The sequence below is a fragment of the Eschrichtius robustus genome, chromosome 17 (assembly GCF_028021215.1).
Source record: "Eschrichtius robustus isolate mEscRob2 chromosome 17, mEscRob2.pri, whole genome shotgun sequence".
NCBI lineage: Eukaryota > Metazoa > Chordata > Mammalia > Artiodactyla > Eschrichtiidae > Eschrichtius > Eschrichtius robustus.
The window spans coordinates 70,634,946-70,653,779 of NC_090840.1; the positions used below are offsets into that span (position 1 = coordinate 70,634,946).

Consider the following 18,834-nt stretch of genomic DNA (forward strand, 5'->3'; position numbering starts at 1 on the left):
AAAACATTGAGTTTAAAGGAATTATGATCTTGTTTGTTGAAGACATCAAGGGCCCAAGATATATCAAAGAGCTCCATCTCTGCGTTCGCCTAGAGGTTCAGGGTATTTCTGAGGTCTGTTTAAACACTAATAGGATTTTAGGCCAGCATCCAGTCAGAGGATGGTTCACAGACTCGGAGAGTTGGAAACAGATTAAAACAAAAAAACACAAAAAACAACAGATGTCAACATAGAAAATGATGACAGAGTTTAGTTTAAAAAAAATTCACACATAAAATTACTGTTAAAAAAATTCACACGTAAAATAGCGTGTTTGCATAGCAAGACATAATTGCCCTTCAGCCTGGCAGGAATATATAAACTCAGGTGCCTATTTTATGATAAACATTGTATTGAACACTAAGAATGATATACTTTTGAAATGATTGAACTTCTTGTAAATCACACCACTTGCTTAGACAAATGAAATTCCAAGCTCTTTCTCTTCTCCCACATAAAAACAACTGGAAACAAGGAGCCTCTGTTAATTGCAAGCTCCCAAACAGTTTTTGAAGAGAGAACTGTGGCAATAAGGCAATACACACTTATTACCTTCCTTCACCATTGCCAAGTGAAGCCCGTTCTTGCCTTGACAGTTTTGCAGCCCATCTAAAATATCAATATCTCCTCTGAGCCACTTCAATATAAAATGGACCATCACTAAACATAGGTCATCTTACAGCTGACCCTGTTGACCTCAAAACTGGGGATGTTTTCACATTGTAGTTTCTGCCACGATCCTCCCACATGACTGGTCCATCCACTAAAAGTAACAGCGTTGAGTAATAACACCATCTAGTTTACAATGTCTGATCTTGTTATAAGTTGAGCCCTCCTAAGCTTCTCATATTCTCCTTTCCTCAAATGCTGTGCCTTCTTCTCAAGAAACTCTAGGATCGTTGCTCGGAAACCTGCGTGTTGAACCAAAGCATAACATCCCCGTGGCTCGGCTTCCACTGTCCTGGACAAAACTCTTTCCTTCTCTGGAAGTCCAGATTACTTTCATATTTGACATCAATTTTAAATTCTCCTCTACAGAGTTGGGGTGGGGGTAGGTAGGTACAGCAAAGACAGTAGAGCATTCTGTCTCTTCCAGCACTTTCCATTGTCATGTCCCTTCTGGCTTTTAGAACAGCAGTTCTGAGACAGAGATTCTTTGTTTTTGTTTTTTAGGTCACTCTGTCCTGGGAGGGTTTGCCAATAGAAATTCTATAGACGATTAGTGCCCAGGGAACAAGCATTTTCTTTTTAGCTCGCTTTACTTATACGTGAGGCTCTGGCCATGCTTCACAGCCACCCAGTGGCACCAACACAGATGCTCACACCCGCTGTGCTCTTTTCCCCCACTGCCCTCCCACAAACCACAGCATCAAAGACACGCCACTTCTATTCCTTCCCCTCTCCCTCTCCACCTGCCATTTCCTTCCTTATTCTCCTCTTCCAATGAAAGGGAACCACAAATGTTGGTTTCTTCTTTTCTTTTCCTTAAAAATTTCCCTTGACTCTGTCACACACCATCTCCAATTATGCCAAAGGAGATGGGGAGAGCCCCGAGTCACCATCTGGGTAGACATTTCAGAAGACCGTTAAGCCTATCCCTTGTGGTAGGGTCGTTTTGCACAGACGCTCCTGCTGCCTGGGGCACGCTATGCGGTCGTGAGCACCACGGACAGTCCAAGTGACGCTGGTTCGCCAGTTTCGTGCTGACAGTCAAAGCGGGCGACATTTCTGGGACTGCAAACCTGAAGGTGCCGTGGAGTCTCCATCTGCTCCATCAGCGTGGAGGGGTGGAGGTCATGAGTTGGGGGGAAGATGTGGAAGGCCATGAACGCCAAAAAATGCCAGAGTCAAAGGTTCCAGAGCCCTCACAGCAACGACAATCCCAGCTCCACTCACATCTTTAAGGAAGCTGAGACCTTTGCGAGAAACTGCCTGAATTATGGAAGACAGAGCTTTTTATTCCATGGTCTGGACCCTGCATTCTCAGTGTGACCTTGACTCGGGGGGAGAAGAGGTGTTACAGTAGTTTGTGGCCCTCCGAAGCTCAACCTTACCCAACAAAATCTCATTCTTCAGTATTTACTTTTGCTCAGAATTGAAATAAACAATTTACTTTTTTCTTCTTCAGGGGGGTGGTGATGAAAAAAGATATTAAGAAATCCTGGTGTAGGCACAGACCTTGCAAAGTGAGGAACATCAACTAGTGGTCGAGTTCCCTTCCGGATGCTGGTACTTGGGTTGTGCTTTGAGGGAAGGGCGTGAAGGGGTCCTACATCACTAGTTGGTCCCTTGGCTTGTCTCTGTACATTCTTAACCATCTCTCCCCATTTCAGGTCACCCCAAATTCAACCGCTAAGAATACACTGCTCCTCAACGTAAATGTGAACCAAGTTCCTATTTCTGCTTCACTTATGTGCCAAGGTCATGCTGGGTGGCCACTTTATTTACCAGAAAAAAAGGAAAGCAAATACAATTGCAAAAATATGTACATTGTTGTAGATAAGCAAAGTTCTATAAAAAGTAAAAAACAAAAACATCCCCCATTCCCTCCCAGGAATATTGACTCCTTAAGTCCTGAGATTTCCTTCTTCCACATAGTTACCTGCTGGTATTGGCCTAGCAAGTTCCCCTGGGGTTTGGAGCAAGTTTAGGATGAACTCATAGTACCTCTGGCTCCCCATCTGGCTGGAACGCCAGGCTTTACTTTATCATCCTTACAAGAAGCCCTACCTCAGGTTGACTAAATTTTGGTGTTGCATGTAAAGAAAACTCCTCAACTCGTCACCCACCAAGAGGAACAGCAGCTGATATGTAAAACCTGTTTTACAAGCCTTTATCAGTACTCTGGCTCCAAACAGTCCCCAGGGATAGGCTTATCCGTGAAGATACCCCAGGAAGCCCAGACAAGCCAAGAAGTTAAACAGGAATAAGAAAGTCTTCACAGCTATTGGGTGACTAATTCCATCTTTTCTGTGGCAGGATTTCCTCTTGAACTGTTTTTAATTGGCCTTATGTTGTCCCAAATGAGCTACAACATGGAAGGAAAAAAGGCATCGATGCTTTGGGGTTGTTCTAGAAAAGAGGCAACCCCAAAGAGTGTCCCATTCGTCTAAAAAGGAAGCCTGAAGCATGATGAGGATTGCCTCCAATATCTCTTCCTGTTTTAAATCACTTTTTATATGATGAAGAAACAAGAAAAACAGAGACTGCCTACTGGACCACGCACTTTGTCAGAGCGAGCATTGTAGCTTTCCGAGGTAGACTATTGTGTGGTATCTTCAGAAGATAAGGCCCTATACCCATGCGGGTTTAAGATGAGTGGTGCTTCCTTTGCCTTTTCAAAACAAACCCCAGATCAAAACCCAAAGCCCAGGGATTTCTCATATGTAGTTTTTCTTCTTTTTTCTTTTTTTCAACACATTTTCACATTGTAAACAAAGAGCATTCTATCTTGTATTTGAGTTTTGCCCCTTTCTCCCACATCTCTAGGGAACTGTACAAGAGTCTCAGTGAACGTCAAGAGAATTCCATTTTCGCCGATGAAATAGAATTCCTGCCATATAGTCTTGCTGGCAAATCATTAGGAAAGATAGTTTATTTACAGTATTTCTGCTTTTCCATACCAATTCTAATGAGAAGTCCGTATGCTTAAATTCGCAGCCAGCAACTGCATCTCTCCCCTCCAACGTCCTCTCAATGGCTTATCTCAGAAGTTTTGAGCCAGTGTCTAAAATGTACACTATTTACAAATGAAGCATCCAAACTCTGTATTTCCAACCATCCAATCAGCAGGGGAACCCTTCTGAAGTGTTGTCATGTGCTGGGATTCAGAACTTGAACAAGTTGATAAAGTCCTGGGGTGAAAGTGAAACGGAGCAGCTCTCTGGGTTATTGGCTGTGCACGGGTGATCGGTGCCCTAGAAAGGAACATCATGGTTAGGTGGGCATTCTCGGCAGCATCTCATTGGCTTGTAGCACCCTAAGTAAGGCATTGCCCAACCTCAAAACAACATTCCTCTGTCAAGAATGCCCTGTGTTATGGAAAACTAAAGAGCTGTGTGTGTGTGTGTGTGTGTGTGTGTGTGTGTGTGCGTGTGTGCACGTGCGCACACCTGTGCACAGAGCGATGGGGGAGTTTGGCGGGGGGAGTTGCAGAAAAAAATAAACACAGCGGGGTGAAGGAAATGAAGGTCTTTGAAAGTTTCTTTCCCCAGGGGCTGAATCAGTTTTACCTTCACCTTCAGCTGGGGGCTACAACAGTGAAGAGCAGGAAAGCATTTGGCGACACAGTGCTGGCGCCATTGGCTCTTAGGGGCTGGGCTGGGGATGTGTGGCAACGACCTCCAAGACATATACCTTCCAGGAAAGAATATGGCAGTGTCTGCAAAGCTGAAGGGTGTCTCCATACTGCTCTTTCCGTGGGTAACAGCGCACAAGTTTAAAATACATCTTCTTCCAATCCAGCTGTCCTTTATCTGACAAAATTAATCGCTTGCGGATCTAAATATCAAACAAATAAAAGTAGTTCAGAAAAGTTCTGCTCCTGCCCCCTTTCCACCTTTTTCATCTATACCCTGGCAACAGCTAGGGAAAAAGTAGCAAAGATATAAAGAAGTAGCTTCTGAGCTCTACCTAGTGAAGGAAACAATAGCTTTTAACCAGTCTTTAAAAGAAACAGGTGGCTGATGACGCCTGACTGGTGACCTGTACTAAATTGCATTTGGATGGTCTTGAAAGTTTAGGTGATCTCAGTAAACCACTTCAATCTTTTCTTTGCTGTAGACTTGAGTGATTATTTCCAGGGAGATGCAGTGACTGCTCGGCACAATGGCTCTATTTTATATCGAAATATTAGTGGTTTCGTGAACAGAACTTGTTGAGCTCACACTTCTGTATAAAGAAGTTGGAAAAAAAATCTGAGGCAGTGTGTGGAGGGGAAAGAGGCCTAGAGCTGGTGTCAGAAGGCCCAAATTCAAATCCAAGGCCAGTTTCCCCACCTAGAGAGCGCTCTACTAATTTGGATATGTCATTTAGTCACTTGTGGCCTTAGTCCCTCCATCCGTTTGAAGTGGGCATAATGATATCTACCCTTCCCTGGGCCATTAACACAAAATGAAATAACATCAGTAAAAGTCCTTTAGCTGTAAAATCTCATAAAAATGTAAGTTATTGTGTTAGAGAAAAGAAGGACTGGTGCCAATTTATGAATTTTTTTTGGAGCAAGTTGTAACATGGGACTAGGTTAAGAATATAAGGTGTTTTTTTTTTTTTCCTACTGAAACACATAAACAAAATCTCACAGATATTATTTAGAAACTCCTTGAACTGTTTTCTAGTCAAACCAGGGAGCTCTGGAGAGTGGGTTTGAGAAGGATGCCAAGGCAGCTTGAGGGTGGCGGGCAGAGAGGAAGAGAAGGAAGAACGGCCACTGGGCTGCACCGACCTGCCGCTCGGAGAAGTGGTACTGGCAGAGCTTCTTCCATAAGAGCCGGTCCTCGCTGAGCACGTGCAGGTCGGGGGCCGCCTGGCCCAGGCTGACCAGGTCTCGCCCGTCGCTCAGCCTTTGCATGATGTTCAGTTGTAAGCACAAAGGCAGGTCAGTGAAGGTGAGGCCTTTGAAGGGAGGCTGTGGGGAGAAGGGTTATGTTAAGTTGCAGGGCAGAGAGTAGCTATGCACCAGGTGACACCCAGGATGCAGCTGTCCCCTCATCCTCCAGCCTCAAGGTGGTTTATTGATCAGAGATCAAAGCAGCAATTCTCTCTACTCTAAGTACAGACACAGGACCCATGACTGAGACCCGCAAAGAACAGTCTGGAGCGGCTCCAGCGGATGGTGCCAGAGGGATTTTCCTAAGTTGCACAAGGCTTTACGCTTTCAAAAAAATGGAACTGTAGTTGACATACAATATTATATTAGTTTCAGGTGTACTGCATAGTGATTTGACATTTGCGTGCATTATGAAATGATCACCACGATAAGTCTAGTAACCATGTGTCCCCATATAAAGTGATTACAGTTTTACTGACCATATTCTTTATATTGTATATTACAGCCCCAATGGCTCATTTATTTTATACCTGGAGGTTTGTACCTCTGAATCCCCTTCATCTATTTACACTTTTGCTCTGAAAGATTCCCCTAATAGCGCACGTTGGATTCCTGTGCTTCACTCAATTACAATATTCGCTACCTTCCCAAAGGACTCACTACCCTGGACAGAGCACCTCCAGCCTCGGGTCTCACTGCCCGCCTCCTTGTGACCACTGATCTCCCCAAGTAGGTTTTCTCACCGGCCCCCAAACACGCTGCCCACAAGGCCCTCACTCTGCCCGGGCCTCTGCTTGTCCATATGTGACTCTTCTTCACATCCAGTTCAAACTCACTTCCTCTGAAAGGCCTTTTCTACTTTGGTGACTCCCTCAAGCCTTAGCCACTACATCTTCCTAGAATTCCTAGGATCTCTTTCAGGTGCCTTTTGCAACAACTTCTTATTGTCATGTCACGTAACCCATCTGCAGAAGGAAGCTTGAATGGAACACTCCTGCTAGGATCTAAGCTCCACGGAGGCAGAAATTTTTGTGTGTTTTCGTTGCTATGTCTAGAAGAGTCTAGAAGTGTGCTAGCATATAGTAGGCACTCCATAAATATTTGTGGAATGATGAAAGTCAAATAATTCAATAGGTACAAACAGCAACAACAGAAAGACTCTATACTGGTGTGTGTCTGTGTGTGTGTGTGTGTGTGTACACACGTGTATGCACGCTTTGGGAAATGGCTGGTCAAGAACCTTTCAGCCTAAGATCCATCATCCATTGAGGCATCTCTGTTCAAACCTAGGGCTGCACGGAACATTTTGATAACTATTGGTCTGTGGAGAACACACTGGCAGTTAATCGTGAGCTTCTGCAGAAGTTGCTTCTACATATCCTTGAATTTATATTTAAGCCCTTTAATGTTTAAATTCTGATGAGCTCATGTTATTCCACCCAGACCCAGATCCTCGAAGGCAAGGTCTAAGCTTGTATCCCTTGCAGACTAGCCCAGCACAAAACCCCTCTCCTGAGTACCTATTATGCCTGGCACCGGAGCTGCTGCAATGGGCGAGAGACCCAGAAATATAAGCAAGTCATTAGAGGACAAAGGTTAAATGCCATCAAGGATGTAAGCGCCAAGTGCTATGGGAACAATCTGTACAGAAGGTCCTCAGTAGTATTTGTTGCTATTTCTTGAACAGCAGCTGGCTGCTGCCATCTGGATAAGAAGTCAGCACAAATCGCTCGAGACCATGGTTCTTTGTCCTTCCCATGCTAGTCCTGGGTGCGCTCTTGAATTTGAACTACTGACATTTTTAGCTCAGTGTTCTGTCACCTCTGGAGGTCACACAAAAAAACAAAAAAAAAACCAAAACAGGATGAAGAAACCCTTCCTTGGCTGAGGGGAAAATATCCTGGGAATGAGTACTGAGCTCCCTCCTCGAAATTTTAGGGAACTAAACTCTGTATGAGGCACATCAAGGCTGGAACACACAGGATTCCAGGGGGACACACAGTCTCAGCAGTTCCCTCCCGCGTCTCCGCAGAGCAGGACAGGCGTGCAGAGGGAAGGTGGGCAGTGGCAGGGCGGCTTGGGAAGTTGGACGATGGAGAAGAATGGGAGGTGGCATGGGAGGGACACGGGATGCACGAGCAGCAGATCCGGATCCCAAGTGCCCTTGGGAAATCTGGGTCTCAGTTTCCCTGTGTCCAAAATGAATTGGCTTAGTAGAAGTCTCTGAAGATCCCTTCCAGCTCCAACAATCTCAGACTTGGAGTAGCTTCAGCCTCCTAACTCGTCAGAAGTGTCTATGACTCGACAATTTATATTGTTCGGACTGCTGGGCTGAACTTTCAATTGTTTGCAAAATTCAGGACTTTGCCGGACTGCAGAAGGTCCTAGACCTATTTCTCATTTATCATCTGCTGCTGATCGTATGAGCCAATAAAACTGCCATGAGATTTTCTTTTTGTTTCCAGCACTTCAAAGCATCTACTTTTTTGGTTAAAACTCCCAGGCCAGTTATTACATGAACTCCTATTAAAGTCCACTTGGCAGAATTCACTCTCAAATTTTCAAACCTGAACTTTTCCAAAATCCTTGCCCAGACCCCATGCTGAGTCCTTACTCCTGAGAAATGATTAACTGCTTGCATGCCTTCTTCTATTTGAATATAAACATACAAAAGAAAAAGAAGTTACTCTTGCTCCCCCTATCAAGTGTTTTGCTGAAAATCTTTTTATATTCATCCTGCCCACCCCCCATGCTTCCAAACTCTCTCTGCCTTGCTCACAGGACACTATGATTCTATTTGATTTTTTTCCCCTACAAGCCAGTTCTCTTAGTTTTTTTCCCCCTTCATTCTTTATTATATAAATTATTTTTGCCAATAAAAATGGGCTCCATAGAATTAGATAGGAAATTTTGAAGGAAAACAAGATTATCTGCTGGGAAAATACTGATAGAACTTTGGCAAATAGAAAGCAATTACTGTAAATGTCACCTTAACATTTTCACGTTAATAACATACTTCTCTTTGGTCCAAACTGTTAAAAAGTAAGTTTTAAAATACCGTCCAGACTGAAGTAATTAAGTTCCTTCTCTCTGTCTCAATCTTTCCTTCCAGCACTGCTCTCAAAATAATGTAGTTCAGAGCCAAGGAGGGTTGGGAAGGAGGGCATGAGGGAGTAGAGTGTCATGGGTAAAAGTAGAGCCTCTGCAGACAGGCCTGGGTTCAACCCACATCTTATTGGTGGGGAGGGCCCGGCCAGATTGTTCTTAACCACTCAGTGTGATTTTTCTCATGAGACAATGCCTGGAAGTACTGAGCACAGTGGCCAGTAAATATTAGCTATTATGATGACTCCTACTTACAATTAGTCACTAGATGAGTTAATGAATACATTAGAGGACTTAGAAGAGTGCCTGCCACAGAGTGAGCCCTTCATAATAGTAACAGCTGACGCATTTACAATACTTACTATGTGTCAGGCACTGTTCTAAGTGCTTTCTATATATTACCTGATTAAATCTCACACCAGGGCATTGAGATAGGCATGACTGCCCCCATTTTCCAAATGAGGAAATTGAGGCACAGAGAATTTGAATCACTAGTCCCAGACCCTGCAGTTGATAAATCTTCATGCTCATCTGTAAATACAGGGCAATATTTTCCAACTGTATTCCTCTGAACATTGAACAAGTTTTAAGGTAGGTGGTGGGAGGAGCGTCCCCTTCAATCATTTATTTATTCAACTAAAACTTACTGACTGCCATCTGCTCTGGTCCAGGGACAAGGAATAGAGCAGGGAACAAGACGGTGACGTCCTTTCTTTGTGGAGTTTATAAGCCAGTGGAGGAGACAGGGAAGTGAATATACATATGCGATGATTTCAGATCATAATAGCGGCTCTGAAGAAGGTAAGATGATAGTGGCTTCAGGAGATTGGATGGTCAGGGAGGGAGGTGGCTTAAAAACCCTGAGGCAGGCCCAAGCTTAGAGTGTGCAGAGAATAGCTTGGTCTGGCTGGGGTGCCGTGAGCAGAGGGGAGGATGAGATGAACTTCAGTGTTTGATCTGTCCTGCATAGGATTTCACTGGATTTAAAAGGTTTGCAAAAGGCTGGGTCATTGAATAAATAGTTGGAAGAAAGCTAGATTGAAAAAAAGTTTGGAAACCACTGATGTTAAAAGCTTTGCTGTTTTAGGAATAAGAAGCCCAGGGTTCTGGCCTCAGCTCTGGCCCCGATTGCTGTGTCACTTGGGGAGAGTCACTGGGCTTCTCTGATCCCCCTTTACCCTCACTCCATGAAGAGTTATAGCAACTACAATGGGTACCTCCCAAGAGAGTTTGTAGATCAATAGAGGGGGGCTTTGGGGAAGTAAGCCCATGGAAGTGCAAGGTATGTGGGCAGATGTGGCCAAGGGGGGGCCTCCTGTGAGGTGGACAGAGAGAACAGAGGCAAGTTCTGGGCAAGTGTGACCATCTAAATGGGTGTTCGAAGTTGCTGGAGGGAAGATGCCCTTGGGACTAATGGGACTTGCTCATTTATATCACTGGTTGGGTATCACTGGGGTGTGTGTGTGTGTGTGTGTACTGTAGCCTAAGTGATTCTAAGGAAGTCACAGAACTCTGAGACTTCTAATTATTCCCTGTTTCAGAGTTAAGAAAAAAACAACTAAGGCACAGAGAGGTTATTAACAGTAAAGTCAAGGACACTGCATTTTGCAAACTTCATATAGTGAAATATTTAAAAGAGGTCAAAGAAGTTTTTTCATGTTTCTTTCTCGAGAGACGGGGCAGACCCAAACTTTATCAGCCTGGGTCCCGGAACCACTTAAAACAGCCATGGTCAGTGATTAGATAAGTCAGCCAAGTGCTACGTGAGCTGCCTAAGTGTGTCTGTCCATTAGGGAGCCTTGAGAGATTACACCAGCGTCTTTCTCACATTTTTTGTGTGCCTTAGTCCTCCTGCTCACTCTTAAGAGGCCAAGAGCTGGGGGCCAACTTACGTTTTAAAAGCCAAAAGAAACTACTGGTAGTAGTTTAACTGGTAATGTGGGGTTTTTTTGGTTTGTTTGTTTGCTTTGAGTGAGAATTGCTCATGTCTTTTCCTACCTGTATGTTTACAGCCTTTACTCAAAGCCTTCCTTTATCATAACTATTAATAATTGGAACTAGAGTTTTAAAAGGCTGGTGCCAGTTCTCCAAGCCACTGCCATCACAGCTCTGTTGTATACAAGGCAGCATCCTAAAGCTATAAACAAACTCGTAGTTTAAGAGGAAATGGGCAGAGATCTCCAGATCCCACTAAAGATTTCAGTGAAATAGCCTACATCGGCCCCAAGGTCAAGTTTGTAGTTTTCCCACCACATTTCCATTGGCTGTCATTGTTCATATACTCTGATCCTGCTCTGCCAAGTTCTTCTTCCCACCCTCCCTGTATTGGAAAGTCCCCCAGCCCACCCTCAGCACCCAACGGAAAGCATCCAATCAGAACTGTCCAGACTCTTCCATCACCAGAGAGGATTTAAAGTCCTGGCGAGGCTGCCCAGCATCCCAGCAGAGGAACCAACTGCAGCCGTTCCTGCTAGGAGGAGGCTGGGCTGCTCCAGCTTACCCTGGTGATTTGGATGTTGTTCAGCTGCTGCTGCCAGTGTAGAATTGTCTCCATTCGATACACCCACATGTTAATGTTCCCGACCAGCACAGACTTGCCGACTCTTTGGACCAGTGTACATAAGGACGTGTAGAGGGTCTGGAGTAGTTCCCTTATTAGTCTAATGTTTTGTTGGTCTTCCAGGACTTGAGTGGGGAAGAAAAAAAGCAGTAACGTTTATGAGACTAGAACACTCCATAGTTTACAAGTGGTTCTTTCTTCTTCTCTACTCTGCTCGTGTTACCTGGGTACACCCACTGGGGATATGGTTTTCTTTCTCACTGGTGTTTATTCTACACTTGGCCAAGCTTCTGCACTCGAGGTTATTGGGTAGAGTTTCCATTATCTAGGTCCCTCTTTATTCTCTTCTCCCCGCTTTCTACAAAGACTCTTTCTCTTTTCATTGTCCTACCAGCACCAATAGCTCACCTGATCTGAAAGCAGCTTCTTTTGCCCAGCAGTGATGTCTCTTTTAGATGATCAGTGGCAGAAGCACAGGTCTGGGGGTCAGGAGCTTGGATTCTCATCCAGTCTGGCTGACTCTTTGTGTGATTATGGATAAATCACTCTTTCTCCCGTATACACAATGAGTCAGTTGAGCCAGAGACGTAAAGTTCTTTCTAGCTCAGAGAGTCTATGGATCTATTCTGCCTTGTACACAGCTCAATTTTCTAGGAATTTGGAATCTAGAGGTTCGGCAGCCAAGGTTGGGACACGTGCCTATGCCAAGAAGCTTGAGAGGCTTAGAGCAGGACAAATGGATGATCCCAACACAAGGACAGGAGGGTGACGGTCTCACCCTTTGTCATGAGCATGAATGGCCCTCCTTTCTAAACTGGAATCCAGCACCCCTGAAATGCATCTGGAGTCATTCATTTCCATCCGCTCACATTCTCTTAAATCCAATGACATGTCCACTGCATTGGAAAACCCATCTGCCCGGCCCCAGGTCTATAAAAAGGGGCGAGAGAGTGAGAGAGAGAGCTCACCTTTCAGTACCACTTTTTCCAAAATGTTCATGAAGTTCTTTTGGGCAATGCCACTCAGGGATGTGAGCTGTGACTTTGCTATCAGTTCCAACAGCTGTGGATAAAAATAGAAGTTGCCAGGCTTAGACTACAGAGATATTTTTCTCCTCTAATCTTCACTTTTGAGTCACATGACACGTAGATACAGACTGACGGGGAGAGATAAATGGCAGGCAGGGCCACAATGCAATAAAAAGCAGATGCTCTGAGTAAAAGACAAATGGGGGTAATTCAAAACCTAGGCATCAGGCTGAATATTTAATTGCTTTTTTTCTTTTAAATATAACGAGGTTGGCTTCAGCCAGGGCTAATTCATTCTACTTGTCCTACTTCAGCAAGTGAAGCTGAGGTTCTCCAAAGGGAACAAAACCTCCTATGACCTGTGATGTTGGAGTTGTACATAATCGCTCCCAGCGGGAATTCTTTTACCCCTACTTGAACTTCACCCCACTGGCTGGGACTGCTCTCAAGGCACCTAAAAGCTCAAGTTCAGCAACGATGGGCACTTTTCAAGGAAGTGGCAATTCTTATCCAGATATCTCCTGCTTATGTAGCATTCAATAAAAATGTCTGTTAATTAGAATCTTTCACTGCACTTAACTTTCTGTAGAAAGAAGCCAATAACAGGAAGAAAGAGACATTCAGGGATGTACAGTGTATACTCATATTTCTACTTAGAGGCTAGGAACCTTGTAGCTCTTAGACTTATGTGCAAGTTTTGCTTTGACCACTTATCAGCTCTGTGACTCTGGGTAAATTCCTAAATGTCTTGGTGCCCCAGTTTCTTCATCTCTACTTGTAATACTTAGAGTCTCCAAGATTGGTGAGAGTGTTAAATGAGGGAATGCACATAAAACTCTTAGCACAGTGCCTGGCATAAATTAGGTAGAAAGTAAAGGTTGGTTGGTTTACTGAAGGAGTATGTCCCATTCCCCACCACCCATGTTATCACCAAAGAAAAAGAAATAAAGATAATAATTTAAGTTGGTGCACCCTTAGCATAACCTTTCTTCCCTTCAAAAGCAAAATTCTTTATAGATGTGGCAAGATTTAAAAAAAAAAAATCAAAGATTCTATTATTGAAAAAATGAAACTTTAGACTGGAATGGGGTCTTAGAGATCATGTGGTTCAACCCAGTTAACAGATGAGCAAAGTGAGGCTCAAGAAACTAAACTTTACCAACTATGCCACAAGGAGTGACAGGGCTCAGCGGGATCCTTCTTAACACACTTCATGCTTTCACAGAGTTATCGAACAAAAGAGGTTGATATAAAGTGAAAATAATTAATTGCACCAGAACCCACCAGGCTAAGTAAAACTCACTAGCCTTAGAGCCAGTAAACTAGATTTAGAGACCCAGGACCTCCCTTTATGTTAAAGCTTGTATCTCTGCTCCTAGGAAACCTTCCAAGGGAGTTTCATCTCCTGGCCAGGCCCCAGCCCAACTTCACTTCAGGTCAGTAAACACCAAGTATGACACTGTGCTGGGTGCTGGAATCAAGGCTGAGGGAACTAGCAAAGTGACATTTTAAAAATTGGGCTGCAGAGAAGAACTGAAACTTTTGGACCAAAGCCCCAGGCAATTCAAAGAACCTCTGCTTCCAAGGCATTTGTTTAAAAATTTTGTCCCCATAGAGCCCCTTAGGAGCCTGTCAAACCACGGACAGACTTTTAATTTCCTGAACATAATTTTACTCTAAGTTAAAAAAAAAAAAAGACCCCAAATCTTTTCCTGCCTGGCTTATGTATCTCTCTCACACACAGGGAGAGATGCTGTTATCAGGCTGGGGGAAGGTGGCAAAGAAAGACTGAGGCTGGTTTTTAAGATTAGTACTGGTGATCCAAGGCTGGACGTCAGGAACTGACCAAATGCCCACAAAGAGAGGCAAGAAGTCAAAACATCAGCAGAGGCCACGTCCACAGGCGGTGACCAGACGCGTTGTCCTCTGCCTTTCCAGTTCAGCTCTGTCACCAACCAGCGCGTGACAGTCAAGAGAGGAGTGAAAAATGGCACAAAGGGACTGGCCAAACCGTTCATTTATCTTCTTGACCAACAACAAGATTCAGAAGGCCAAGCCCAGGGTCTATTAATACCCTGAGCCTCACATGACCAGCACAAAGCAAGATGAAAGAAAACAAAAGTCTTGAGTCGGCTCTGGGAAGGGTAGTGACTCATCATGGGGTGGGAGGAGGGCGGGCAGAGCTCTGCCTGAAATCCATCCAAAACCCCCATTTCATGTGACTACCATCTCACGAGGGCATCAGTTTCAATCTTGTCTAAAAATGCACCAATCACAGGGACACAAAAATTCTCAAGGCTGTGACTATGCATTTGAGGGGAAACAAAAAAGCCCTTTGGTCTGACTGAGATGATCTTTGACTAAGGAAGAGAAAGATACAGAAGCAAAACTCGATCAACTGTCAGGAGAATGACACGTCAACCACCTTCTGTTTATTCCGGTGTCAAGAGAAAGTCCTTCTTTTCACTGTCCGGCAGCCTTGGGGTCAGGAGAGAGAACCCCAGAATAGGAGGAGACCCAGATGCTCTAGCTGGGTGACCTTTACAGTTGTCATTCACTTAGCAAGTATTTTCTGCATGCCCATTCTATCGTAGTGTTGTGATAGGTGATGCGGATAAAGACACACGATCCCTAGACTCACTGAGCCCCAGTTTCTTCATTTCTAAAGTGGAAATAAAAAAAGACTACCTACTTCACAGGGTTGTTAGGAGAATTAGATGAGATCAGTATGTAAAAACCCACTGGAAATACCAAATACAAGGCATTATTATTATAAGGTATTATTTCTTCCCCTTCTGAACCCCAATCTTTTAGTGAAGTTTAAAGTGGATATCAAGGGTTATCTTTTCTGTAAAGCTTTTTCTGTAAAGGGCTAGATAGTAAATATTTTAACCTTTGGAGGTCATAAGGTCTCTGTTGCAACTAATTAACTCAGCAACTGTAGTACAAAAGCAGCCTTGGACAGTATGTAAATGAATAAGTGTGGCTGTGTTCCAATAAAACTTTATTTACAAAAACAGGCATGGGGGGCAGATTTGGCCCTTGGGCCATAATTTGTCAATTTCTGATAGAGAGAGAGAATGTGTGTGTGTGTGTGTGTGTGTGTATGATAGGGTTCAAGAGTGAGGGCTCCAGAGCCAAACTGCCTGCCTCAGTTTCCCCATCTGTAAAACATACATAATAATAGTACCTACTTCAGAGTTGCTGTGAAGATTAAATGCATTCATAAAGCACTCAGAACAGTGCCTGATAGCAAGAATATACTCAATAAATTATTATCATTCATTTTAATCATAGTACAGAGACTATTACTAGGTAGAATTACTGCCAGGGAAGGCATAGTGAATAGTAGGGTAAAGTACAGCTGGTTTAGAGACCTTTAGAATCCCTGTATTTCAATTTTATGTATTGTCAACCAAATGCTTAAATGCTTTCAAATTTTCATATTCCTCTCTGTCATTTTTATTATGTTTCTTATATATTTAGTAGCTCCCTGTCTGTTGATATAAGTTAATGTTGATACATTCTGTGGCTTACATAGTTGCATCTACCATGAAGTCTAACTTTGCTAGCAATAATGGGTGTTTACTACATGCTACGCATTTTACATGTGTCATCTTGTTTAATCTTCAGAGGCAACCCACTGAAGTGGGTTCTCCACTAGTCAAAAGAGGATTTCGTGGCTCAGAGAAGTTAAGCAACTCACCTGAAGACATATAGCAGTAGCAAGTGGTGGAGCCAGGACTTAGACCAAGATATGTCTAATGGAGAACATATATTTTGATAGTTAAAGGACTTCAGTTTGTCAAGGCCAATCAAATTTGCATCTAGGTCCAAACTTTACTCTAAAAATAGTAGCAATACCATGTAGTGTTATGTTCTAGGAAAGAGTCTGGAAATCTTAAATCAGTATTACACTGGGACCGGTAATCAGCTTTTCACATTAAGGGAGAAATAATACCCAGAAAGGGTTAATAACGCATTTAGGATGAGGCAGTTGCTTTGGGTAAATCATTTAGGTCTACTTTCCACATCAGCATAACTCTACAGACCCAGAACCAGTATTGTGTGGAACTAGTGGTAAAGAAGACAGAATTTATTAATTTTACTTCAGTGTCAAGAGAGCTGTGTGCCTACGGGGAGAAGGGCTGTATCTAGCAATTTATTTACCAAGATGACTTAGCCAGTTGGATTCTTTGCCTCTACCCACACGAGAAAAAGCAGAGGAAAACGGATTGTTTGAAAATGGCTGTTTGTTTCCTGCTGGGCAAAGTTTAGCCCAGGTGCCAGTAATTTGTGGCTGTGTTTAAGGAGAGGCGGGGTGGGGGACTGGGCTAGGGGTTGGAGAAGAGGGTTCTCAGCTCCTCCTGAATTCCAGGCTATCATTACCGTGGGGGCCGCCTGGGGATCCAGCACGACCCGATCCGCAGTGACTAGCTGTGCAGTAACAGGACCGGTTCTGGGCCACGGGAGGAAGGGCTGGTGGTTGCCGCATGCTGAAACCACATCCTGCCCTTCAGCTTTGGCTCGTGCTAGTCTTAGACATACTGAGTAGAGGAAAAGTCTCGTTGCAAGCAATATCCTATAGTCAGTCTCGGAGGGATATCAACCTCAGCTTGAAGTGGTGCGTGGAAGATGAATGGGGAGAGGAGACTGCCCTCTTGTCTCACTTTGCCCGCAGAAAATGCGTGTTTCCTGTCATCTCTTCCCTTCGTCATAGCATTCAGACTTTTAAAAATAAATTAGCTCACGTCACTTCTCTGCTTGAAACCCTCAAATGGCTTCCCTTTGCCCTTAGAAAAAAAATCCAGACTCCTTACCATAACTGGCAAGGTCCTCCCTGACCTGGTCTTCGCCCCTCGTCCAGCTTCGTTTTGCCCAGTGCTTCCCTAGCTCGCCCTGCTCTGTCCACACAGCCCGCCTTTGGTTCCCAGAGCAGGCTCAGCTCATTCCCACCTCCCAGCCTTTGTCCTGCTACGTCTTCACATGCCAGCTCCATCCCACCCCTCAGGTCTCAGTTCAAATGTCACCTGTTCAGAGAGCCCTTTGCGGACCATCCTAGATCTTAACTATGGTTTCAGTGTTCTTCACTGTTTCATTTATACATGTCTGAAATGATCTTGTTTACTTGCTTGCTGACTGTCTAATTGGGATGGAAACCTCAAGACAGAAGGGGTTATGTTGTTTACCACTCTACCCCAACCTGGCACACGGCAGGCACTTAACAAATACATATATTTATATCTATATATATATGTAGATATATATATACACACACACACATACACACACATATTTAAAGAGATTTAAAGGGACACTAAGCAACTGGGGCTTCAGAAGCATCAACAAAAACAGCAGCTACTCTCCCTGTTAGTTCAAGGTTGCCCATGCAGCTGTTGCCCAAGCATACTCTATCTTGCATAGAATATTGTTAAGAATGTAACTTATCCCTGATTCTTCTATCTCCTATGACAGTGAGCCCTGCAGTTTAAGGTATATGTCTGATTAGAAAACAAGCCATAGGATTATCAAAGGTAGGAAAAAACTTCAAGAAGCCCCTGCCATTTCTCACATGCTCGATACGCCAGCTGGGTGCCCATAGGAAAATTATGTCTTTTGCAATAAACCTTTGGTTACATCAGGCAGTGCCTCTGCCTGCACTGAGTGCCACGTACTTCCCTTATTTACTCAATGGATAACACAGATTAAAACCTGGAAAGTTTTGTCCTGACTTTAAGCCTGAACACTGACAGGTTGAAAGAGGGAACATTTCTGCTACATTAATAATCTCCAGGCATGTCAAGATTGGGTAAATATTATTTGCAAGTGAAACATCCCTCTAACTGAGGGCCAAGTTTACACAAATTAATTGTATTCTTAGCCGAGAACAACTTGCCTCTCTGTCTTCCATCCATTCCAGAAAATTCTGAACTTAGAATGATGCCCTATTCCCTGTCGCATTGATCTGATCAGCTCTGTCTGCCTCAATGAGGCTGCTTAAATTGGGCTCCCTGTCTGCTCTAGCCTCTTTACCCCCACCCTACACTTCTACAAGGTTGGATGTCACATTGCCCTTGGCCCCTGGCCCACCATCACTCCCCTCCACTTCTGTTCTTTCCAGCTGCAGGTTTCTGCTCACGCCATTTGTCCCTGCAAAGCCTTCTACCTGCCTCTCCACCTGGCCAAATCCTGGCCATCCTTCAAGGAAGGAGAATCTCAGGTTCTACCTCTTCCAAGAAGCTGCCTCCAGTGCTTCTTCTTCCGTTCTCCTAGACAGGACCAAACCCAGTTTGCTACTGCAGTACCTTGTACCTTGTCTCCCAGAGTAGCCCAGAAACTCCTGGCCAGCAGAGGCCAGGTCTTAGTTGATTCTCAAGTGACTGTGGCAACACTAGGTATATGGTACGGACTTAATATAGAAAACACCTGCTTAGGGATCTGAAAACATTCACCTGAAGCAATATTGATGTATGGGGACCTAGCAGAGGACGTTGTCACCTCCTTGCCTTTGGAAAGCCCTTCCTTTAGAAGACTTGAGGGGCCTTCGGATCCTA

The 18,834-nt window shown here is 44.1% G+C and overlaps 1 protein-coding gene across 1 annotated transcript in view; it reads right to left on the reverse strand.

Moving 5' to 3' along the window:
• Window positions 1-3,609: 3,609 nt before the first annotated feature.
• The window catches only part of FBXO32 (F-box protein 32), a 28,849-nt gene continuing 13,624 nt past the window's right edge, over window positions 3,610-18,834 (reverse strand). Inside the window, exons 5-9 of the mRNA XM_068526253.1 lie at window positions 12,221-12,314; window positions 11,193-11,377; window positions 5,483-5,665; window positions 4,396-4,539; window positions 3,610-3,956 (exon numbers count right to left, since the gene is read on the reverse strand). Coding sequence (XP_068382354.1) covers window positions 3,867-3,956; window positions 4,396-4,539; window positions 5,483-5,665; window positions 11,193-11,377; window positions 12,221-12,314 — 696 coding nt within the window. The 3' untranslated portion in view covers window positions 3,610-3,866. The remainder of the gene's footprint in view (window positions 3,957-4,395; window positions 4,540-5,482; window positions 5,666-11,192; window positions 11,378-12,220; window positions 12,315-18,834) is intronic.